The sequence below is a fragment of the Prinia subflava genome, chromosome 2 (genome assembly GCF_021018805.1).
Source record: "Prinia subflava isolate CZ2003 ecotype Zambia chromosome 2, Cam_Psub_1.2, whole genome shotgun sequence".
Classification (NCBI taxonomy): Eukaryota; Metazoa; Chordata; class Aves; order Passeriformes; family Cisticolidae; genus Prinia; species Prinia subflava.
In genome coordinates, this window is record NC_086248.1 from 77398360 (window position 1) to 77424314 (window position 25955).

The 25955-nt window shown below is 41.3% G+C and overlaps 1 protein-coding gene across 2 annotated transcripts in view; it reads left to right on the forward strand.

The window, feature by feature from the left end:
* AGPAT4 (1-acylglycerol-3-phosphate O-acyltransferase 4) overlaps nucleotides 1–25955 on the forward strand; it is a 74514-nt gene that overhangs the window by 34938 nt on the left and 13621 nt on the right. For both annotated transcript variants that reach the window (XM_063390638.1, XM_063390639.1), the window contains 5 exons: nucleotides 3697–3866; nucleotides 11815–11976; nucleotides 14041–14194; nucleotides 20474–20576; nucleotides 21902–21977. In XM_063390638.1, the coding sequence (XP_063246708.1) occupies nucleotides 3697–3866; nucleotides 11815–11976; nucleotides 14041–14194; nucleotides 20474–20576; nucleotides 21902–21977 (665 nt within the window). The remainder of the gene's footprint in view (nucleotides 1–3696; nucleotides 3867–11814; nucleotides 11977–14040; nucleotides 14195–20473; nucleotides 20577–21901; nucleotides 21978–25955) is intronic.

Genomic DNA, 25955 nt, shown 5'->3' on the forward strand with positions numbered 1-25955 from the left:
AGACAGCAGAGTGAAACACTACAATAGCCTGTGTAAGGAATACTTGGAAGAATTTTGAAAAACTCTTAGGCAGCTTTGCAGTTAATTCAGAGGTTTAACCCTGTCTGTGATGTACAGAGGGCTTTTAAGTAGTCTAGGGAACATCTAGACTTGCTTTTCTTAGTTACCTGTAGACTTCATTCTATGAAAAATGCTTAGGAAGTGCCCCTAATAGGTGTAGTCTGAAAATCTGGAAAGGTAGTAAGTTAATGCAAGTCATTCTTGCACAGACAGGCACAGACTATACACTCACTATGCTACCTGTCAGTCTGTCTTTAGCCTTATTTTTGCATTTTTTAAAATGCTTTCCCCGGTGTTCTGTGCAGTGCAGTCATTCATCATGCAGCCATTCACCCTGTCTGCTCTTTGAAATGATGGTCACAGCTTGCCCACTTGTCTTGCTTTGATTTGCATTGGAGAGTTTGCTATGCTTTTACCATATATTCCCATAAGAATTTTCTGAGTTCTTTTTCTTGGTGTTGTCTTGAAACAGAGATTAAAGAAAATGCAGAGATTAAAGGAAATTAAGAATGTCATGGAAGGAAACGGTTCTGTAGCTCTTTAAATTATGGTTATGCACTTACTTGAGATAGATCTTCAAATTATTGTACCTATTGAGTCAATACTCTTCATAATAAGAATTACACTTTTAATGGAACTTTAAAATAGGTAATTTATAGTTAATCTTGTAAGCAAATGTTTCCATGGTTTATCACATAATCACAGAGTGGATAAGGTTGAAAGGAACCACGGCAGGTCATCTGGTCCTTACCAAGAATAGTTAGCTGAAGAAATTACTAACACCTTGTATGGAAGAACAGTGTTAACTGTTTTAATGACTCATTCCTGAAAAACTTTGAGGTGGAAGTCTAAAACTCTGTGTGTTTCCCTTCTTCCCTTAAATGTTATTTTTCATATAATGACTTACAGTTTAGCTCTGCTTTGGAGATTTTTTTCCTGTTTACTTGTTGTGGAAGTCCTGGCATTGAAGCAGCTCAGATTTGTGCAGTGAAGGGCAAGGAAACGATCTACTCTTGCACGAGGAAGGAGTATTCTTTGAAGCAGGATGAGTGCTTTTCTTTTTTTTATTTCAGAAAGGTAAAAAAGCTCAACATTTCTAAGCATACAGGGTATCCATATTAAGTATTTGAAGTCATGATTTCTCTCTGCCATCAGCTTCTTCTGAAGCTAGTTGTAATGCACTGCAAGGACTCTGCCTTCAAAGCAGGCAGCAGAGATTTCAAGTTCTTTTGGTTTTTCTCCTTGCTTTGCCTTAATTGTTTGACAGTGTCACTGGAGGAATTGCTTTGAAAGGTAGGAACCCTCACAATGTGGTTGAATATGTATTCATCAGCTCAGTTGTGGTGTTGAAACTCCAAAACCTCACTAAAGGGGCAAAAGAATCTTTTTTTCTTCCCACTATGCAGTTGGTTTCTGCTTATACAGTGTGACTGGTGTACAAAGGAAGAAACGTCCTCTGATCATCTCTGTCCTGTGAAGGTGGGAGGGAGTGTGAGCGGGTGACCTTGTGTGGCTGAGCCACCGCAGCAGGTTTGTGGGTAATAAATTGCTCTGGAAGACTGTGGAAGTAAGCTGGTGACACACTGCAAGAGTAGCACAAACTGACACTACTTATCATTGCCTGAGATCCACAAGGAGAAAGGAGGCTAGGAAGAGGGGGAAAGAAAGGGTAGGGAAGATGAGGGAAAGAAACATGTAAAGAAAAATTAGAGGCTGGCAGATGGTGTTTAATGTATTTAAATATGGTGGTGTTCAGTGTCTGCTTTGTGTTTCTGCAGCAGTTGCCTGAGCACGTCAATGACAAATGGCATGTGAGGTGGGGGAGATAGGGACCTATTTCTGCAGTATTTACTCAAACAAAAGCCCTGCTTATGTGAAGCCTGAAAAATCACAGCACATCTAGAAATATTTTTGCCTTTTGGAATGTATTTGTGCTTTTTTGGAATGTATTTGAAACTGAATATATAAAACTGAAGAGGTCTATGCATGTGGCACACCTGTATAGTGAGATTCATGATATGTTATTCGTTTTGTTCAAGTTCCTTAGCAAAACACAAAATAAATTGAAAATCCACTCTTGATGGGATGACTTTTTCTCAGGTAAAGTTGGCTTTTTTGTCAAGAGAGTCTATATAATCATCTCTGCCTTTTTGGTTTTTTTTCCCAGGGAATAGATTTAATGGCAGTAGGTATTAAAAAGAGGGAAGGTCATGTGGCAGTCATTTTTTCTCTTAGTGGGATTCCTAGTTAAGCAAAAGATCTAATCCTGTCACTAATTTCCTTTCTTTTCTGTGATTGTGTTCTGCTCTAGGATATAACTGTAGATTCCACATATGTTTGCAAATTACAGTGTGGGATGGGGTTTTGTCTCCCAGCTATTATTCAATTTTGCTGTGTTTAGGAGAGGGGAGGGCTTTTATTTCCAGTATAAATCTAATAGAAAGCTATGACTTTAGAAAGACATAACATTAAGTGTGTTGCACAAGGCAGCTCTTTGCAGAGGAAGTCTTCAAGGTACATGCTTCTGTATCTTCACAGTGCCTCGCTGAGATGTGAACATCTTTGGTTTTCACTGAAAAATTAGTTTGCCAAGTAAACAGGTGGACTGACAAGTCAGTCATTTATCTGTATTGTAAACACACCTCTATCATATTAAGATAATGTGTACCTGAATAGAGATTGTCTGTTAGCCTGCCTGTAGCACTGTTAGATAGAATTCATTCACATCATTAGTGCATGTTCTCCAGTGTACAGCACAATGTCATCCAAGAGCTTCAGGCACTTAATTTTACTCATGATGACTGGAAATATAGACATGTTCCTGGCTGGTTTCTGTTTTCTGTCACTAGTTGTGACCAGCAGGAGGCCAAAATAGAAAGAAATCAAATGTGTTTCAAAGACTGGCCTGGTTTTCATCTTTCCTGAGGTGAATGAGCATTTGTGGTGCCTTCAGGCTTGTCGTAAGCCAGGAGAGCGTCTTGGATGTCTCATCCTTCCAGCAGAGGCATTCCTGTGGCAGGAGGGAGATGTGTTTCACTTGAAAAAGAATAACCTCTTGCATTAGACCTTTGGTTCAGAACTTTCCTGACAGCTTTGACAGGAAGCAAATGTGTCCCTTGACTCCTTTCCAGTGTCAGACAGACAGCTTTCATTTAGTCCCACGGTACTCCCAGCTCTAGACATGGGTTGCTTTAGGAGAGCCATTGCTGTTAGGTTTTCTTTTTCCATCTCCATGGAGATAGAGCTCTCCGAGCTTCTTGGCTTTACTGACTCACCTCAACTTCCTGTGCCCCAGACCAGAGCATTTTCACTAAATAAAGGTTTGATTCACAGGTCTTGTGGTCAGACCTAAAGTTCCAAGGAAAGCAAATACAAAGCCTACAATACAAGCCTGTGCTTGATAATGGGGCAAGCAAATAGGAAATGAAAGGCATATGATAGTCACTAGGATACTGCTGAGAAACCACCTTCCTGCTTGTTAAGATAGCTGTGTTTGAAACAGCCCTCTTACGTGTTCTTCATTACAGCACATTCTTTGCCACATGCCATTGAGGTGACTGATGTTTTCAGCATGTTACTAATTTTTGGGTTTGCATATACTGTGTACATTCACATATTTCTCGTTCTTTGTTTCAGAGATGGTGATGTTGCTGGAATGGTGGTCAGGCACCGACTGCACCCTTTACACTGACCCAGAGAGTTACCACAAGTACGGGAAGGAGAATGCCATCGTAATCCTTAATCACAACTTTGAAATTGACTTTCTCTGTGGTTGGAACTTTTGTGAGAGATTTGGGGTCTTGGGGGTGAGTTACTTTGTATTTAAGATAAATCTCCTTGGATGTGAAAAAAACCCCAAAAATAAGTTAATTGTGTTTTTGAATTAACAGATCGGTGCTCGAATTTCACTTGGCTGCTGTCCAGAGTTAGAGGTGAACCTAAGGCAGTGCAGTGCAAGTATGTGGAGACAGGATGGCTCGGGAAACCACAGAAATTTTAAAAGCATTGCAGTTAAAGCTGATGAAGGAGATATTTTCTTTAACTGTGGAGATCATTGCAGTTATTTCTCTCTGTGTGTTTACCAAGTAACAACATAAAAATTGCAGTTCATTGTGCTGCATGAAGATGAGCTATCCCGTGATTCTTTCCCAGTTAAATGACAGAATTTGTTTGCTTTTTCCAGTGTAGTCGTACAAATCCACAGCTAGAGTTTGAATTATGTGACCTGCCTCTCTCAGAAAGAAAGAGCAGCCATCTTAAGTGAAAGCAGTGACCAGCTAAAAGCAGTAAGGGACGGGGGAGGAATGAGTTACTCATGGTTGAATACACTGCTGCATTCAGCTAGGAGTTCATGTGCATTCATTTTCAGGGTTGCTTTTTTGTTTCCCCTGTCAGATCATGGGGATAATTCAAGCCCCTACCTAAATCAACCTGACTTCATTCTGTGGTGGTGACAATATTCTCTGTCTATAAAGGATTTAGATAAGTGTTCCTCCCTCATGAGAAAGAAGACCAGTGACTCATTTTGGCAGTGTTCTGCAGCATCCTTTTAGCTTTGGTACTGGCCACTGTCAAAAGTCCTGACCTTGGATTGTGTGAACCTCTGATTTTTGTGGCCTTCGCTTTGGACTCTTTCCATTTTCTGGACATTTAGGCACCACTCTTGTCACTTTCAAATTACAATAATGGCAGTCTGTTTAACTAAAATATAAAAAGGGGCCTTAAAAGTGGAGGAGAGTGAACCTAAGCAGTGCAGGCTCTTCATGTAACCAAAATGGCTGTTGGCTTCTGAGTAACACTTCTGCCATAAAGTCTGGGGCTTCAGCACAGAGCTGGAGGATTGGCATGGAACAGTAGGAGGTGTAGGGAAACCTGTTCCTAGCAGGCAAATGTAAGTGTAAAAAAAGCTGGTAGTGCTGTAGTACAGTCTGTCTGATTTTGTGAGATAAATGGCCTCAGTTCTCAAAATAAAGCTGTGTTTTTGAGGGTCAGGTGCATCTTCAGAAAACACCAATGTAGAAAATGGAAGGATTGTTTCTGTACAAAGTAATAGGACCTACAAGGTCAAAAATACCTTGTTTTACATTGTTGCTGTGTGGTTGGATGGAATCTCACTAGCTGCAATTTTTGTTAATAGTTCTTCAAGTTAATAAGGACTCTGTTTTAGATTTTTATGTTGTTACCTACACTTAAGGACACCGCAACATAGAAACAACTGTTGAAATTACTGTGCTGCACTAACTGAATATATTTTTTCCTTTTTTTGGCTGCTTGCATTTATTACACAGTTTGCATTTATGCTAATCTTAGGATTATTTTAGGAACTGATATATGCTGGTTGTGGTTTTCCTTTTTTTTTTTTTAACAACAAAACAAAAACAAATAAACAAAACACCCAAACAACTAACACCAAAACCAACACAAAACTATTTCAGTCCTGAGTAATGTACTGTGGTTTTACTTCCCGGAAACTGTTCCTGGAAGAAATCGTTTCCACGTGCTCTCATTTGCATAGATGTCTTTACTTATCAAAGCAGTGCATTTCCCTCTTGGGCCAACCAGCCCAAGTTCTTCTTAAGCCATGTTTAAAAAAACATAAAGAGTGGAAAATGCCAAACAGTGGTTTTCCTGCTTGGATTGTGTAGTGGTACTTGACTTGGCCCTCTGCAAGGGTAGGTGATTGTGCAGTGATGGGGAGCGTGGGTTGGTTTGATTTGTGCTGCCTTACGTGAGCTTTCCGCTGTGCCAAGTTTGACAGCGTGGTGTGGCAGCACAGTTAGGAACGTAAGAATCATTAAGGCTGGCATTTAGGAAAAGGGTTGTAGGAAAGAGGCAAGTGTACAGAGGGCTTTCTAAGGTGTCACAGCCTCCAGTGCTTTGTAGCTCAGGGACTTTGTGAGCCAATGGGTGTTCATATTTAATGATGTTTATTTGTATTCTCTGTGAAGTTTCTATGCAAGCTTTGGGTATCGGCCAACACCTTACTCGGCTGATCTCATGTCCACTGCTGCTGAAAAGGAAATCTTGCATGTGCAGCCTCCTGCATCTGTTATGATGCTTGTCTGCCCTGTTTGGCAATGTTTTACTTTTTCTGTCTGTCTTCTGCCTTAACTAATCCAGTGAAGAAAGGCGAGATGACTGGGGAGGGGGAAGAGGGAGAAGGTGAAGACAGCGTAGAGCCAAAGGAGCTGGAACTGACTGTGCTTGGCTGCAGCAGGCAGAATGGCTTTGTTGTGACATCCAGCTGTGCCCTGCAGCTCTGGCAGACAACAGTATTGCTCATAAGAGTGTCACAACCATGTGGTTGAACTCTCAGTGTTTTACAGGTTGAACATTTCTTTAATGAAGCCCTTAAATGTTGACTCTTGCTTGGGTGTCGTGGTTTAACCATCCAGGCAGGTAAACACCACATAGCCACTTGCTTACTCCCTGCCCCCTGTGGGATGGGGGAGAGAATTGAGGGAGGGAGGGGGAAATTTGGGGTTGAGGTAGAGTTTAATAGGACAGAAAAGGAAGAGACAAAAATAATGATGATGGTGACAAAAGAATCAGTGTGTAAAACCAATGATCTATAATGGAGTTGTTCACCACAGTCCAGTTCCTTAGCAGCAGTCCCCAGCCATCTTTCCCCCTGATTCATATGGAATTTCCCTTTGGCTAGGTTGAGTCAGCTGTCCTGTGGTGTCTCTCCCACCTCTTAGTGTCTGCCAGTCTACTCGCTGACAGGGTGGTGAGAAGCCGGAGTCCTTGATGCAGTGTAAACACTGCTTAGCAACAGCTAAAACATCCATGTGTATCAACATTATTCTCCTCCTAATCCCAAAACACAGCTACTGGGAAGAAAATTAGCTCTATTCCAGCTAAAATCCAGACATTGTTTTTATTTATTTGAAAACAATATTAAATATCCTTAAATCTGTCTTGCTCCTTTGGTTCCCCCCCAAAAAAAAGTCTTTCCCTTTTGAAAACTGCCCTTCCCAGTCTTAGTTGAAACATTCAACCTGTGCATTTTTCTGTTCCTTGTCTTGTTTCTCCTGAACTGACTTTCTCCTTATAGCCAAATTGCCATTGTCCCTACAACTTTATAAAGCTCTATAAGTGTGGCTTTGATTTATCAGTGTGGTTTTGGGTTTGTGTTTTTTTGTTGGTTTTGGGAGATGGATTGGGCATGGCATAGTCTCTTGCCTGTTTTTAGGTTTGTGAACCTGAGTGTTCTTTTAATGACTCAGATCTTGCACGTGTATGGCATGAGGTTCTCTGCTCTGTGTCCTTCCCTTTTCCTGTCTGTGACATTCCTGTCCTAGGATTTACCTTATTAGTTGGACATCCTAGCCACTGTGTCCCCATTCAAATGCGTTAGTAACCCTTAGTTTCCTTAAGGTTTATTGCTAACCATCCTCTTGAAAAAAGACCCACTGGACACCAGAACTCAAAATCAGGACATGGGCAAGTTCTGAGGAGGGAGCTGTTATTCAGGATTCTTACCAAAAGCACTTCAATATGCTCCCTGCCTGGATTCACTGCTTTGTTGTCTGGTCTGACAAAGCAGCAGTAAAATGGCTTTTTTAGTAATTTTAACAACCATTTGTCTGAGATGAAGACATTAATATTGGCAAAAATTGCCTGTGCTTTAAAGCTAAGGCTGCTGGTTTTAACCTTAACTACCTTTGTCAGGAAACTTAATTTTATTTGAGAGTTGCTTATGTTGAAGCTTGCTGTTTTAAAAGCTGTGTGGCCTTAAATGTAGGTGTGAGAAGATACTTTTTTATATTACTGTACGAGGCTAATAGGTGCATGGGCACAATAGGTTGTTTGTGCATTTTAATATATTAACAGATTTTTTAAACTACATTTGAAGTGGTAAAGGGACAAAATCAGGCTTGCTAGAGATAAGTCTGTGTTACCTTTGCAACATGGAGAAGTTTCATTCAATAATAACTAAATTTCTGGAATGATGGTTTTGAGGGACTGAAGAAGCATCATGATGTCCCAGAGAGTATAATACAAAGCAGTGATGTATTTCAAAAGTAGAGCAGTCAGAATCATTGAAAGTATGTCAGTGCTGAAGGCAGCCTGCAGAGCAAATAACTTGTGAGGCAGATTGCTGTTGCTCATGGTTTGCACTACAATGAACTTGTTTTAAAAGTCGAGAACAAGTTTTGTTGGACACTTTCAGCTTGCACGTTGATTTCATGCTGTTTGTTGTGTTCTTTAAACAAGAGGTGTTGAATAACTGAGGCTGGACATGTGTAATCAAGATTTTCTTTCTTTGACAGCATAGTTGGGCAAATGCACTAAAGCAAGTTTGTAAAAATACTTTTTTTAAGGCGATGTTTGTGTAGTCATTCACAAAAGGGGAACTTCATGAGTATTTCATTTGAACAGACTTGGCCAATATAAATTAACCTGGATTAAAATGTTAGTATTGTAGGTAAGTTGTCCCTGTCCAGTGGTAATTTCAGTAAACATCTGTTGAAATTACACAGTTCTGAGAACTAAAAATGTTTGACTTCCTTCAAGAGGGCAGCTTACGTTGAATAAATCATCACTTTTTAATGATTGTTTTTCTGTTGACCAAGCTGAATTTGAAGGTTAGAGGTAACTGTCACATTAACCAAAGCACTTTAGTAAAGGAAAAGTTAGTGAAGTTAGGAAAAGTTAGTGGTTGAAGTCAACTACAGTTGCATTTTTCCCCCCAGGCATTTTCACAGGAGCTGTGCATGGGTAGATGACTGAAACAGAACAGCTCTAGTTATAGTTTTAGTTCTTTTAAGAGGGATCACAGAACATGCAGAGTTGGAAGAAACGCACAAGGATCATCAAGTCCGACGTCTGATCCTGCACAGCACCATCCCCAGGAATCACACAAGGTGCTCTCCAAATGCTTCTCAAACTGTGTCAGGCTGGTGCTATGACCACCTCCTGGGGAGCCTGTTCCAGTACTAAACCCTTTGGGGTGAAAAACCTTTTCCTAATATCCAACCTGAAACTCCCCTGACACAACTTCAGGCCGTTCCCTTGGGTCCTGTCACTGGGTACCACAGAGCGGAGATCAGTGTCTGCCCCTCCTCTTCTCCTCATGAGGAAGGTGTGACTGCAGTGAGGTTTCCCCTCAGGCTCCTTCAGGCTGAGCAGACCAAGTGCCCTCAGCTGCTCCTCATATGGCTTCCCCTCAAGGCTCTTCACTGTTCTCATGGTCCTCCTTTGGACACTCCCCAATAGTTTAATGTATTTTTTATATTATGGCACCCAAACCTGCCCCCAGCACTGGAGGTGAGGCTGCCCCAGCTCAGAGCAGAGCAGGACAATCCCCTCCCTTGCCTGGCTGGCCGTGCTGTGCCTGATGCCCCCAGGACAGGGTTTTCCCTCCTGGCTGCCAGGGCACTGCTGGCTCATGTTCACCTTGCCACTGACCAGGACACACAGGCCTCTTTCTGTGGCTCTGCTCTCCAGCCTCCCATTCCCCAGCCTGTATGGCAGCTTCTGCGAGGAGGCCTAATGTATTCCTCCCTCACCAGAACAGCCTTGCCAGCGTAATGCACTGAGGAGTTTCCTTTCTCTAATTAATTCTGTCGTTAGCCTTCCTTCTACTCCTAGAACAGATGGGTGCATAAAATAGTATGAGGTGATTTAGTTTATTTTTATGTGCATCTAAGGAGTCATACTCCCACGTGTCTAAAAGAGCACTTTTAAATTTTAAAAATGCACCAGCACAGTAAAAGAATAGGAACGTGCCCCGGGGAAGAGTTCAGACATCTGTTGTGGTTTCATGGTTATACCTGTGCTGCAGAACACCTTATCTCAGTGTCCTTTCTTGGTTTCACTGAGCCGGGTGCAACTTCTCTCCTGCCTCTTGTATTGCTCTTCTAAAACGTGTAAAGTATTAGAAAGTAGGTATGGTGAAATAGTCATTTTAGCTAGCTTTCTGCACTATAATTTCTTCACTTTAAAGTCTGCAGGAGGACTATTACATTATCTGTTCAGACAGTGTTTTCTGGAGGCCTTGTGCACTCCATGCAGAGTACACTTAGATTAGTTTATGTTCTTATGACACTGAGCACTTACTGTAAATAAACTTTAAGAACATGTTGAGGTTTCTTGTCTTGCTGGGGGGATGGTGATAGGGCTGCTGTTGGCCTCATTGTGCAGGGAAGTGGTAAAAGGAGAGCCTGTTTCTCTGTGCCCAGTTTGGGGAGCTAGAAGAGGAGGCTGGGTTCAGTGTTGCTGCTGTCATGTAATGGGGACTAATGTACAACATGGCTTGAAACTGAAATTACTGCAGCTGCTTCTCAGGGGAGCAGTGGGTTTGGAGTCCTGATCTGAGCCCGTCACTGAAATTATGAAATTCTCAAATGCTCAAGAGAGCACTGTTATTACAAAGCATTAAATCATTTGATAGAGATGGTTCCTGCATTCTTAGAAATGGAACTCTGTCATCCTCTGTTCTGCCTCTGTGTAACAGTTGCTGGTGAAGCTGTGTGATGTGCGCTTGCCTTCCAGTCTTACGAGCTTTTAGATAGCTTAATTATTTAAAGTATTTTCCTTCTCAGGGAAGGAGAGCAGATAAAAAAATGAGCTGAGATAAAGAATTAGGTCAAGTCTCTTCCTGTAGCAGCCAAATGAACAAGAGTGACTAAAAAATATTTTCTGTGGATGGTAACTTCTGCCAATAAGTAATTTCTAGTGAAATGCCATGTGCTGGAATCCATCTGCAGAGCTTTTTGGGCTAGCTTATAATAGTACCATGGTCAGAAACTGGACTGCAATTACTCCCATCCTTCTTATAAGGAAATGTCACTGTTTTTTAGGAAATGCTGAAGCAATGGTTTCATTATGAACACAACACACACGTGCCATTTTATTGATTAAATAACCAAGTGAAATGTAGGACAGCTCACCAGGGTAGGCTGGCTTGGAAGAGACAGGAAAGGACCATATGGAATCAGTACTCCTGCCCTAGAGGATGTTAGTCTGAGATGATGACAGAGTTAAATTCTGGAGTAGGATTAATGTACAGAACTTCATTATGTTGAATGCTTGATAAATCACAGACTATCTGTGGAGTGTCTGGACCAGTCATCCTGTGAGACAGGAAGAGTGCTTTTTTTGTTTTTTCCTACTCCAGAAGCATGCTTTGAAGAGAGATTCGCTACTCTAAGTATTGCCGGCCTTTCATAAACAAAACTGAACACAAATTGAGTCTTCCTATTGCTACTGTTGTTTGTAGTGTTTAAGGTTTCTTCTGTTGGTAAACCATGTTGCATAGCATCAGTATATTGTGCTGCAATGGCTCTGTGACCCTGCTTTATTTATTTTTTTTTCTTTCCCATGTTGAGATGCCCCAGCTTTGGGGAGAAATATAGTTTCAAGGTATCTTAAAGGAACTTGAGGTGCCACTGCCAGGATCTGATTGAATTAAGAATTTAGATGATACAGCTCGGGTCATTCACATGGATTCTTCCAAGTTTGAAGGAATTTGGCTTCTCTTTTGGGTTTCAGTGTTTGGGTGGGCTAGAGCAACACACACTCACATATATTTAATTCTAGAAGTCTTCCATGCAGATACTTGAGATTAGATTTGACTGTTCTGTCATATGAGAGAAACTTATTTTTCTTTGTTTTGCTTTTAAACTGGTGTTAAAACTGGGTCTGCTCAATATGCATTGATACATTTGTGTTTAGCTATGCAAGTCTCATACCCACCTTGCACTCTTAGGTGGTTTAACGCTGACTTGCTTTGATTCTGTCTTGCAGAGCTCCAAAGTGCTTGCAAAGAAGGAGCTCTCCTACATGCCTGTCATTGGCTGGATGTGGTATTTCCTAGAGATCGTCTTCTGCAAGCGCAAGTGGGAGGAGGATCGGAAAACAGTCGTACAGAAGTTGCTCAATCTCCGGGACTACCCTGAACACTTTTGGGTGAGTGAGGACTAGCTAATGGAGTGTGAGGTTGTTCCTGAGACTCTTGATTCGTTAGCTTCCTTGGGAGCATCAGGAGAATACTCTCAACTGAATTCCCTGTGGAGTTTCCCATGTACTGTGTTGTCTGTTTCCTTCTCTGTACTGTGGAGCCCTACAGATGCTACTGCACAAGTGTTACTGCACTGTGATCCACTCAGTAAATTTTGTGGTTCCCTAATTGCAGGCACTGGATAGGGGTAGATGCAGGGGTTCATGGCTGTGTAACAGATGCATGTGAGAATGTTGTACTGAAGCACATCAGCAATATTCTAAGCTCCTCTCTCACCTTAGATTGCAGTTCATACTAGTGTTTTCTCCTTCCCTGTGACTCTGCCATTCCTGTGAAGATGTTTGGTCAGACATGGCCCAGTACAAGTGGAAGCCACCTGGTCATTGAAGAGTCCTGATGGAGCCATTGGCTGTGTTCCAGGGAGAGGAATTATGTCACTTTTCAGTGATATGACAGTCTTACTTCTTGCATCACTATAATGTTTTAGTATTCCTTATCTGAGAACGAAAAGCCTTTGAATTTTTTCTCTACTCAGAAATCATAAAAATTGCAGTTCTTCTGAGCTAGTGATGGCAAGAGTGCAATTCAGTCAAAGAAGTGGAATCTTAAGCAGCGTCCCCGGGGCGTACAGAAGCTGTTGCTCTTTCTTCATGAAGATATATATGCTGTATTTCTCATGTGCTGAAACAGATTTCTTTTGTTAATTGTCATTGATTTAAATGAGCGCTAAGCAATCAAAGCTGATCTCTGTGCTTCGATGTTTAAGTGGCTTCCAGGCAGGAGGCTGTCTAGCAAAGGGGTGCCTCTGGGATTTTAGTTTCAGTCTCTCTCCAGAGATTTGCCTGTGCTCTGTGACTTTTCTGTACAGGCAGGCAGCTCAACTCTAATCAGTGCACACCAGCCACCACCATCCTGTAGATACTCCTGTAGAGGGATTGCTAAAAAGGAGCTGTACCTATGTAAGGGAGATAATAGTTGATGTACACCTGGGGTTATTGCAGTGTTTTAATTTCTTTTGTATGATGATGTAATGTCACGAGGTACAACAATAGCACCTTGGAAGGTAGACAAGGCAAAGCATGCTAAGTGAACTAGAGAGATTTTCTCATCGGTTTCTCTATGTCTCATCGATCTGAATAACATTATTCGTGCAACACACAAGTAGAAGCACTCTTGGATGAGCTAGAACTGATTGGCTAGTTTCTTCAGTATCTCTGTCGTTTTTGGCTACATTTTTGCTGTGGGTTATGGGGACATACTTCATGTGATTTGGCAATACTCTCTGATGTGTTAGTTTGCATTCATGCTCGGCAGAAAGCAGATGAGCAAGTGGTAAATCTCCAAAGATCTGTGTGCTCTCCCCTGCCTGCCAGTGGGAAGATTGTTATTATTCCTGTCTGAGCAGTTGCACTGTATAGTTCTTAAGAGCATGAGCCTTTCAGTTGTCCTGCCTGTGCTGCTTTACATCTGTTACCAGCTGTCTCACTGGCATCAAAGTTACTGTCTGAAGGACCTCAAGTGCCATAGGGAAAGCAGGCAGGTTGGAGTGAGGGCAAACAAGCTGGGCACTGAAGCATTTCCTAGAAATGTGTTTGGTTTAGACACTTAGCAAATTTTAGATGCCATGATATTTGAACTCTACCATCAGAGAGAGATTTGCAGCAGGAGTGTGTTTGAGTGTTTTCTAACAGCTCATTAGAGATGGAGTGACTCAGAGAAACGGAGTCATTCTGGTGGCAAGTAGCAGAGCGGATGTTAAAGCCTGAAGGCTGAAGTTCAAACCGGATGGCAAGTTGGATGAGTGTTTGGATTTGGGGTTTTGGGGTTTGGGGTTTTTTTGGTTGGTTGGAATTTTTTACCTCGGTCAGATAAATTACATAAGTGTGTATGTAGATACACCCATCCCTGCTAGCAGTGTTAATTTGGGTTGTGCTGGTGGGAATTCAAGAGACCTCTGCTCAGCACCAGAAGACCTGAGCTTCTGTCTAACTGTGATTCTTTCTTGGTTTTAGTTCCTGATTCATTGTGAAGGCACAAGGTTCACAGAGCAGAAGCACCAGATCAGCATGCAGGTAGCCGAAGCCAAAGGTCTGCCCAAGCTCAAGTACCACCTCCTGCCACGAACAAAAGGATTCGCTGTCACCGTGCAGTGTTTGAGAAATGTAGGTAAGGAAAGTCACAGGGGATGATGCTAAATGGTTATTTCCTCTAACTGCTGACAGTTTGCCGTGCTTTGCTTTTCCCTGTAGTGTGTGTCCTAGCAGAAAAATCCTGGGATGCTTTCAGACCGTTTTTTCACTAGCTTCAGGTTTTATTAACAAAGACCTGAATCAGTTTGAGGGGTTGGTTTTGGTTGGGTTTTGCTTTGTTTTGTTTTTATTTGGTTTTTTGGGGGTTTAATTTATTATTATGTTTTGTTAACTGTGACTCGTGTTGAGGAATCTCAGTTTCATATTTTGTACCAACTGGTACATATTTTATTGCATATTTTGTACCTATTGCCAAAGGATAGTATTTCTTAGTTATTGCTAAGCAATTCTATTCTGAAGCAAATATATCAGTAGAGAGTCTGAGGCAGTGTGTCTTAAAATAATTTCTTGTGGTAAATGACTGCCTCAAATAATGCAGTTTTTAAATCAAAAAATATTCTGCCTTAAGTTTCTATATAGATTTGCTCTTTAGAGTTTCTTAATGGAGCTGAGGAAGGGGAGCAGACCTTGACTGAAGATACATGTAGGTGAAATTTATAAAGGTTCTGCATTACAGAACATGAGTAAGTTTTTCTTCATTAATATTGTTTTGAGCTTCCCATTTATTTCTGGTTACTTGCATTTCACAACTTTGAAGTGACACCAGTAAGAATATTGTACCTATTGTCTTTGAAGTGATAGACTTTGACTAGTACTGTCTATCAAATTCTTTGACTAATACTGTCTGTCAGAGTCTTCTGTGTGCTTCTCAGGCAGAGGAAAGACGGTGCTAAGTAGCTGTAGTGTTCCAGGGTCTTTGGGGTCTGGGAGATCTGTGTGTGAGATGGCTGATGTGTAAGAAAGAAATGAGTGGTTTCTGGTTCAGAAGAAAATGTTCCAGCTTGACTGAAGTTAATGTCAAAACTCCTTTTGTCTTTGAAGACGTGTTTTCATGTGGCGTATCTGGGAGAGCTGCTGTAAGAAAAGCTCCCCAGTCAGCTGGCTTGCTAGCTCTTGTATTTCTTCTAAATATCCTCTGGCAAGCCAGGTAGATCATACCACTGTTGTAGCTTCCCAGGCACCCACAACTTTCCACCCCCAAGGCGGATAGCGTAGCTTGGATCCTTTCTGAGCCATGAAGAAGGGGTAAGTTATGTGAAGCATCCAGCAACCCCCTTGAGAGCACGGTTTGGCCTTGCCTTGTGAATAAGGGACTGTTCTGCTGAGGGCAGGGGCTGGTAGACTTGAGGCACAGAAGAACGACGAGTCAAAACTCTGTGGCCTCAAATGCCCTGAGCTGGGAATCAGGAACAGGTTATTTTGGTGGTGATTTTGTTCTTTTCACTGCTCTGTGTAATGCCAGCAAAATCCGATGTGGTTGTAGACAAGTAGCTGATTCGTGGGAAAACATTCCAAAAGGAAACTGATGCCCTAGCTTTAGGAAACCCAAGAGACATTTAGAAAACGTTTTGGACGTTCATGCGACACACTACCATAACACTTACTAGTACTCTAAATATTTGAAATACCTTCAGAAAAAGAAGACTGAGGTTGCTAGATTCCTTACTTATTTGGGGGAGTATATGTCACTGCCTCAATCCAGAAGCTGTAACTTGATAGATCCAGCAGTGTAAGGCCAGTAAGAAGGCAGTATTTCCTTGTGAGGGTTCAAGGAGAAGCAGAGTTGCATCTTCTCATACACAGTTTCAGCAAAAACTGTTGAGCTTAAAAATCCAACCAACAAACGTCTGAGAGTTTGATGACCCCAGACTGGTGTTGCAGGTTCTTCTACATTTGTTGCTTTACTTGCCTTGGTACTTTTTGCAGTGAAAGGGAGATAGAAGGGTTACTGCCTGGGTTACTCTATGTTTCTCTCCTACAGAGACAAGGGATTCATGTAAAGAGCATCTGAAAAAATATCTTATCTTTTAGAACTCCTTGTAACATTACTGTGTACAGATAATAAGTAAGTCCATGCATGTTTTTTGAATAGAGAATGTGATGGCAGTCTCTTTCGACAGTCCATGATGGGGAAATGTAAGTTCTGTCTAGAAATTAGGTCATATCCCTGTGCATCTCTAAAAGTGAAAGGCTGGTGCTGAGCTGCCCGAGCCCATTTTGGGCTCTGCCATTTAGGCTAATGGAGCTTCTGTTCTCCCACAGGGGTGGTGGGCCTGGCTGGAGTGCCTTGCTAAGGGATGTAGCTGCAGCAGGATATAGCAGTGGGGCCAAGTCACAGGTTTGGGGCCATTTCACAGCTGGGTGTGACAGAGCTCCTGTCCCTTTTTTCCCCTCCTTTCTGCCAAGGGTGTCAGAGGCTGTAGTACTGTAGGATGGGAACATGCTGGTTTCTGTGGCTGTAGATGTAGTTCACCCATGGCAGCAGAGATCACAGGTTGGTCCTCTTCAAAACTTTGTGTCAAGTCTTAGTGCTACATGCTGCAGTCACCCTGGAAGGATTTCTGAAGTAGTTCTACAGTAGTTGGAAATAGACATCAGTGACATCAGTCTGGCAAGCCCATCTGTTTTAAAAAACTTAGTTTCAGAAGGAATTTATTTAATTTGCATATATTGGAAGCTGCCTCCATACCAGTGATGTCATATCTGTCAGCAGATGTATTTGGATAAAAATACCTTTCACACAAAATAGCAAGTAAAGAACCTTCCCTCCTAACTAATTTCTTTCATAAGTGGTAATGGAACTGTTTTTGCTCCAGAACTTGGTTTCAGAAGTTCAGCTCTCCATACATAATTTGATTCTTAAAGAAAGAAAGGTTTTAATGTTTTCTGAACTTGTTCTGATATTTTCGTCAATGACCATTCCTACCAATATAGTTTTATAGGTCCAGGCTCCAGGAATCTAATTACTAGAAGCTGTTTACTTTCTTAATGAATTTGCTACCTGTACTGTTCATGGAAGCAAATGAAAATACAAATCTGTTTCTAAAACATTATTTACAGTAAAAGTAGATGTCTCAAATACTGCAAAATATATATTTAACTGTTACTTTTATTGTCTGGCTCTGTATCAGGCAGTTCCTTTCAACTGTTTTTATTTAGTTAAGACTTGTACTTAAAAATGTACTTCGTGATGGATTGTAGATAAGCCCAAGTTTTGCTGTGTACCTTTTCCTCCAGTTGTGTATACTGGGAACTGCTGTCCTAGAGGGAATGCATCAGAATAAAATCCAGGGTGATATTCTCATGAAGTTCACTATGACAGTGTTTGGGGGTATTGCAATGACTTTTTTTCCCATGAGCTGCATGCTAGTCCTGGTTTTTTGTTTTTTGTTTTGTTTGTTTTAAGTGGGTTTCTATTCATCGCCCAGAGCAAGTAACCAAGTTTGAGAGAATGAGTGCTTTTTGTTCAAGCTGGCCCAATGAATGAAATGTTAAATCAAAGGATTGTGTCTAGGTGGTGTCATATCAGCAATGCACTGAATGTCGCTGTACCTTTCCCTCCCTTTTCCAGTCTTCAGACCATTTTGTGCGAGTGTGAAGGTGCAGGTAGCCATACTCATGGCCTGTAGGTTGGTTTGTCAGTGGATCATCCTGGCATAATCCACCATGGCCACAAAATAAGGCGTGAAATTCAAGAGGACAGTCAAAAGTAAGAAAAATCCTCTCTAGATATGTAATCCAAAGATTTTTTTAGGTTGAAGTTAAGAAATTAAATTCTTAAGTACTTAGCTCTCTGTCAGAAAGCTGTAGAAGGAACCAAAAGTTAATGATACAAAAAAAAGCTGGGCAGAGATTAGAAAACAACAACAAAAAACCTAATCAGTTTTTTGACAGAAAGAAAAGGCTTTCAAATATTTTGTGTTTGGTTTTTAATGAAAAACAGATTCTGAGCTATAACTCCTTTGGAAAAAATATTTCACAATTGAAGCAAAACTTCTCAAATGCTGCTTATATTAGCCTGAGACTGAGAGAGTTGCAATGTTTTCAAGATACTATGGAGTTATTTTTTTATTTGTTTTAAAATGTGTTTGTTTTAGAATGTGAATTTTCTGATTCTTCAGCTTTTGGATGAGAAAATCATGAGATGTCCAATTCTAATTATGAATTACAAAATCCATGTTTAATGATAACCAGTTCCAGTGTGTCACACAGCATGCTGCTTTGACTGTTGGATGCTTTCTGACAAATTTTAATTTCGTGCAGTTTTAATTTCAGCCTTTTTCTTGCACATTTTCATTGTTATTCTTTTCTTGCACTCTCAGAATGAGAAAGCTAAAATCTTTAGTTGTCTTCAGTTATGTCTGCATAACAGAGGTCTGTTTACTCCTGCACATTGCTGTCATTGTCTTGGGTTTGGCACTGCTTGGCACCAAAGGTTTCAATAGGCTATTAAAAGGTACTAGAATATTAAACTACAGACCAGTGGGAAACGGGAATAGCTTTTTTTTTCCCTGGAGAAAAGAAAAGCTCTGTGTAAGACTGTCAGCACATGAAGATATTCCCGACCATCTCCACAGAAGTTTTTTTCAGAACAGGAGAATTATCTTCCAATGTGTCTCAACAAAACCCAATTCATATAAAAACTCAAATGTAGACGCCTTGTAAGAGAGGGAAGAAAAAGTGTTGTGTATATCATACTTCACTTCATTGCATCCCTATTCTTGTTAGAATAATCTCATGCTATTAAAGAATAAACTAAGAAGCTTACACTCTATAAACCAAACTGAGCTCTTGTTTTCCTTCAATTACATTGGATTAGTAAATTAGAGTAGATTAGTAAAATCCTTCTACACTAAGAAGCTTAAAAATGAAGGCAGATATTTTATTAAAAAAAGTAATTTCATACTTGTACAGGCAGAGTAGTGTGCTTGAAGTAGATTTGGGCTTGTTTTTAGTTTTGAGTTTGGACTAAGACTCTTAACTGTAGTAGGAGAAGAGTGGAGTTGTTAGTGAGGGACAGTCCTTTTGCACTGACAGGGTTTTGTTGGCCTTTGTTTTCAGGATTTCCTTTCAGCACTGAAGCCAGGCTGTTCTATTCTCCACTATGAATTCAGTTTTGCAGTAACAAATGATGTGGTGAGTTTCTGGGAGCTGAATTCTGAGACCAAACCATATTTATCTCTTATAGTTAGAGGGGTTTCAAAACCAAGATCAAATCTGTCCTGTGTAATAAAAGTCTTAGGTGGATCAAGAGGTCTCATAGTAAAGGTTCACCACATGCATTTTTATTAATTATTGCAAAACTCTGGAGCAGATAGCCTAAAATACAACAGGCTACACATGAAAATGCTTCTTAGTCACTTTTGTGACAAAAAGCAGGAAAATTTTTTTTGCTGTCATTGCCCTTGCAGTTCATACCATGATGCACAGCATCAGGAAAATGAATTGTTCTCTGGTAGTTTTGTGACATCAGGAAAACAGTATATCTAAGGATGTGTTCAGATAAACTTTTTTGCAACACTTCATGTGGTTCTAAGCAGTAAATACTTTTCCTGTAGCAACTGCTTGTTACTGCTCTTTTAGTTTATCTGCCATCAGCCAAATGGTTTTACTGTTCCAGCTCAGTCCTGAGCTGCACAAACAGTTTTCTCAATGCTGGAAGTTTGGCTGCAGTTTTGTTCAGCAGAACTTTTATGTTCTATTGCTCACGTCTGCATGTCTTCATAGCTGCAGCCAGCTCACACAAGATGTGGTGTGTCCCTCTCTCTCTGCCTTCAGCCTGGAGGAAGTGCCTGAGTTACCAAACAATGGACATGAACGGGGGCTGCGTCAGACCCCGGCCATTTGTGGCTGCATTAAGCCCTCCTGCTGCAGGAGGTGTGTCACACACACTTCACCTGTTCTTAGTCAAAGGGTATATATTGTTCATTGTTTATTAAATGTATATCTGCCTGTTTGTTTCCTCAGATTGAGGGGGTAGTTGGTGATTCACAGTGAGCTGAAAAAGGGAACAGTTCTGCAGCCTTTTGACTCCTGGGAGGTCTAGGTGAATTCTGTCAGAAGCTGTAGCTGTGTTCCCTGTGCCCATCATTCTGCACCTGGTGAGGAAGGAGGCAAGGGTGGATGGAGAGCAACCCTTTCCATTCTGCTGGTGCAGTTCCTGAAAGACTCACTGGTTATTTGGCATCTGAAAACCTGCATGTTGAATAGTCCATTGTCATTTTTACCTTGGTGACAGCTCAAACTGTGGTGCTATTGCTGATGACTTACCTAAATATTCTCCTTGTCTGAGAGAGAATTACTTATTCCTGTTGTATTACCACAGTAAACATATAACCTGTTTTTCTTCTTGTAGTTTCTGCAGTCTATGATTCTACCCTTAATTTTAGAAATAATGAAAATCCAACATTGCTGGGAGTTCTAAATGGAAAGAAATATCACGCAGATTTATATGTAAGGCAAGTAATGCATATTTTAATTCCTTTTTAACAGGAATGTGTACTTGAAATCACACTTGGTCAAATAAGGGAATGTTTTGAAGTGGGTAACAGAAAGCAGATCTCCACCAACCTTACTTCACAGAACTTCAGATGAAAACTGTATGGGTTGGGAAGTGTTTCTGGTAAAGTTCTGTGATTATAAGAATATGAGGAGCCCATAAATTTCTACAGAACTTTTTGTTTGTTATTTTTTTATTCATTTGTGTGTCTGTTAGTTCAGCAGCAGCACTGGGGCCTCTTTTCACTCACTTGGCCACAATACCAAACACAATCTCAGTGTTCAGGTGGAGTTGCTTTATACCTTCTCTGGCACAGGAGTTCCAGAGATAGTTCCAGTTCCTCTAGTGGAGGTCAGGCTCAGGACTTCCCCATCTGGTTGGGATGTATTTGAGAGCTGCACCCTTCCTACCAAGAAGGGGGTTGTTTAATGAAAAAAACATTACCTGGATTCCTTTTCATTAAGGTTTCTATAAATTACAAATACTTTAACAGCTTCCCGTTAATTTAATGGGAGAGAGCCAATTCCTAGGTGAGGTTCTACCAGCAGCACCTGTGCCACAGGCACTCAGGGCGTGTGATGATGTAGGGTTGGAGAAAAGGAGCCTGGAAGTGATGCTGCAAGTGGTCAGCAGTTCGTCCTAACCCCTTGAGAGCTATCATGGACCAGTGAGCTGGTCCAGTTGCTCTATCCTGGATAGCAACATGAAGTGGAACAGGGTGACCTTTTCTTTTAACTTCTCCTTTTTTGCCCATTTGAAAAAGGTTTTTTCTCAGAACTGTTGTTGTCCAAGGGTAAAAAGAAGGTTTCTCTTGGTTCCTCTTCCCACGTGGTAGCTCAGGCTGGTGTCCTTGTGTCTGGTGTGCACGGCCTGGCTGGATGGCATTCACGGAGCCCTGCCTGTAGATGGCTCCAGCAGAGCAGAGGGGCTCCTCTTGCTGTGTCTCCCTTTGCACCATTCCAGCCTGCTGCAAGTCAGTCTGGCATAGCATGGAAATTGCTTTGCCCAACTCAGGGGAGCTGCTTGCCCATCCTGAAAGGCTCTTACAGGAAGGGTACACCTCTTGGCTAAATTTGTTTTGGCAATTAGTTGGGGACTATCACAGATTTCTTCAAAATCTCCTCCGTATTTACCTGTTGAAGTGCTGTAGGTGTCGCACAAGTTAAAACAAGGTGGAAAATGTAGTGAGTTTCCTGTCAGATAATCTGTCTGTATAATGCAAGTGCTGTTCATGAAAGTCAAAGTATTTAATACTCTTCATTTTCTCTTGTTTACCATTGGCAGGCGGATTCCACTAGAGGATGTCCCAGAAGATGAGCAGGAATGTTCTACCTGGCTCCACAAACTGTATCAAGAAAAGGTTGGCTTTTTTGTCAAGACAGCACGTGTGAGCCACTAGTGCTCAGTTATTTATAGTGCTAGTAGACCTTTACAGTGTGCATGTGCAGAGTCCTAATTTGGAGGCTGGGGGTGAGTTGGGTTGTTTGGTTTTCAGGGTAAGTGCTCTGTTTCTCTATATACAAACTGATCTTGTGCTGCCAGTCATGACTGCTTTTGTTTTGTAGACAGAGCAACAGGAAGAAAGCTTAAGCAAGCCCTTCTAGAGCAGTTTTAAGCCTCTTCTTTAGAAAGTTGCATAAGGATACAAAAATCGAGTTGCCTTACTGCCTCCTGATTGGTAGAGAGACTCCCTTCCCCTAGAAGACACCTTCTAAATCAAGAAGTAACTTGTGCACTAAATAAGATATTTTCTCTGGTGTATTAGAATTTTTGTCCCTTCTTTTACCCTGTCTTTTTACCAAGGCAGACATCCAGCACTAAAAGGACAGGCTGATAAATTGTTTTCATGCTGTGGGTATACAAGGCATACATTTAAGATTCCTAATTTCATAGGATGGGGAGAGAATAATGATTGTGTTTGTAGATGCCCAGTGAGGTGGGGTGGGGGTGGGGGGGGGGGGTGTTTGTTTTTAATTTGGTGGTTTGTTGGTTTTTTTCTTTGCAAATGCTTTCATATGAATCCTTCAGGTCTTTCAGAATCTGTTTCTTCTGGGCTGTTTTTGGAGAATATTTGAGATAATTGTTGAGGGATGTGCTTTTTGAATGCACACAGCACTCCCATTTCAGTCAGTGGCAGTCACAGCTATGCACAGCATGAGGGCCTGGCAGCTCACTTTGCTTCAATACCTTGATCAGAGTTAGATATTCATACTGGGCTGCAGCAGTGCTTTGGATTTAGAAATGATAGAATATAGCTGTGCTCTGGCTATGCTCCTGCCCATAACACCCAATTCAGACACAGCCCCCAGCACCTTTGCAGAGAAGCAGGGTGGTACCTACGGGCCCACATACACGCAAATAAATGGTCCTTTGGCTCAATGTTGCAGAAATCCACTACTATGATTTTGTAGCCCTGTTTCATGTCCCTGAGAACTATCTAGACGTTTGCAAGACAAGAACATAAGTGTGAATGTGGTGATTGTTTTACTGAATCCTTTATTACATAGTTGCAGTAACTCACTCCAAGATTTTTCTGTTATTCCCTCTCTGGCAAACACTCAGTTGCTTCCAGTGCCAACAGAGTGTACATCTGTCCTTCATAATACTATATTGTACAATATATCGTAGTAGTCTTCACATCTGCTCTTCAAGACAGCTTCATTTGCTGGTCAGTTAAGTCTCTGGTTTCCTATTTAAGTATAGGAGTGAAGTTTTGCATCCAGGAGTGAAGTAGGGTGTGTTCAGTTTTCCATTCCACTAAAACCTTTTTTGGTTATGTGAATGTTTTTGATTGATAAGGCTGGGGGGAGTTGTTTGTTTGTGTTTTGCTTTGGGATTCTTGGTGATGATTTTAGTTTTTCTCTGAAGGCAGCATGTTTCTCTTTCCCCAGCTGTTTTACTTTAGTGAAAGTTACTTCATTGCAGTCATTCCTGGTTTACTGAAGCCCGTGTCTTTGTAAAATCAGACTGGCAGAATATAGAGCAGGGACAACTTCTTCCAGAGTTCTGAGATGATGAAAGCCACCTGCAGGGTAAAAATACAATTTTGTTTCACCTTTCTGCCCTGCATCTTAAAAAGATAATAGGCTCTTAGGTCGAGTAACAAACAGCAGTGCTGCTCAGGTGCTATTTCCAAAAATCAGTTATTCTTCAGATTGTCTTCAGAGTCAGAAAACATTTATGAGATAATGTAAAATATTGTTATTCAAAGGGCAGTAATTCATTGCAAGGTGTACACTCATCCGCTGCTTTGTTTTGGTTGCAGCACTTCACCTGCCGTTTCAAAGACAAGATGTGCACGCTGCTGGAAAGCAGAGACTCTATTTTAACACGCTTTGTGGTTCCCTGTGCTGTCGCTTATTCTCAATGAGTTTAATAATTCTGCAGTGATTTCTCAAGACTCACATACAGTGTGCTGATTTAGGCTATAGTAGCATGATTTAGTGGCTGGAGAGTGCCACAGGTACTGAGGTCAAGGCCTGTGCACTCGATGATCAGGATTGCAGAGCTGTTGGAATGAGTAATGAAATCAGCAGTTACTGGACATGGATTTTTTATTTATTTATTTATTTATTTTAAATTTTATATAATTTATATATTATATAAAATATAATACATTTTATTATATTGACATTAGTGGAGGAGTGAAGGTCTTTGAGAAAAGCTTATTCCGTTGTTTCTTATCTCTTTGTCCAATCTCACCTACGTGTGCCTCAAGCCGAGGTACTTCTCCCTGGAAGCCTGTCGTGTTTATGTTCTTGCTACTTATCACTTCATTTTTTGGCTCAGTCACTGCTACAAACGCAGTTGAACACAGTCCTGCCAGATAAACAGTGGCATTGTGCTGCTGCTCTAAACCAAACACTGCTCTCCTTCCTTTTCCAGGCTTACAGAAAGTACCATGTCCATATACTTCTGACTCACCAGGGGTAGATTTTGTCCTTCCACAGATGGCCAGCACTGTATCAGTTAGTTCCAAATTTTGACAGAAGTTCAGTTTGGGTTGCACATTGCCTTTTCTTGTTATTTATTTATTTTTTTAACTGCCATTGCTAGAAAGGCTCCCTTTGACTTTAACAAGGACTGGGTTGAGGATCTTTTTGCCAGGTCTGAAGAGGTAATATGTAGTAGTCACATAGTCTGCTAGTCCTTGCATATTTGTTTTCTTTTTTTACCTCCTTATAGCCTCAGTGCCTGAAATAGTTCTGCTTGAGAAACTTAATTTCCATTAAAAAGAGAGCAAGGTTCTAATTCTTCTTGCTTGTAAGAGAAGCTTGGAAAACAGGGCCTGAAAATATATACAGAAATGTCTTAGGGAATCAGCAAAGCCTAACTGAAGAGCAGAAGCGTACAGAACTCCAGTGTTTGGGAATGAGGAATATATTTTTGGATACACATTCTTCGTGGGCTTCCTCACAGAGGGGCGGCAGCATGCCTGTGCCGTCAGACCTCCTGGTGGGAACGGGGAGGAGGAATCCAGCTGGGCTCTCACGAGGAGATGGATGTTCCTGATATCCCCTCACTGTCTGAAGTAACTTAAATTTGGTGGGGCAATAGAGGGAGCATGTTTCCATGTTGGAATGTGATACCTGCATGGATGGAATTCATTACACACTGAAAAGAAGCTCTGTAGGCAGAGGAATGAAAGGAACCTAATGTGAGTAAGGTGATTTTAGGAAATGGTGAGGTGTATTATCTGTTTAAAGCCTGACTTGATGCTGGGTGTCATAGACACCCTTGCAAAAGCTTTCAAGACAGATGAACCCATGGATGCCTTTTGCAAGTGAATGAATGTGTTTAAGGGTAAGGAATCGTAACTGAAGAGCTGTTCCCCACAACAGTGGGAAATGTGGTGGAGCTGTTGGCCTTGGCATTGTTTTCCCTTTTGTATTTGTTTTCCATCTGTCTCAGACCTCTCAGTGAGGTGTGGTCAGTGTTTTGCTGCCCCTCAAGCCGTGCAGAGCCAAGGAAGAAAACCCTGCTGCACTTGTTTCAAGTGAGCCTGTGCTGCTCTCTGTAGTAGCAGGCCCTCTAATGGCAACGCCAGCAACAGTCGGGAATTCTTCACTTTCCTGGGTAATAGCAGTATTTGGAAATTACCTGTATGTAGTAAATGCAGTTTACTGGTGGTGAGTACCTCTGTGTTATAAAGCAGTCTTCACTGCACTGTGAAGAAAACTTCATACACTGTGAACTCTGTTGAAGATGGCGCAGTAAGTGGCCACACTGATCCCACTACAATCCGCTCACATGAGTAAAACACTTAAAATGTTTGTAATCTCAGTAAAGAGACTGCAGTGCTTTAATTACTGCATAATCCCTTAAAAGCTCAGTGTTC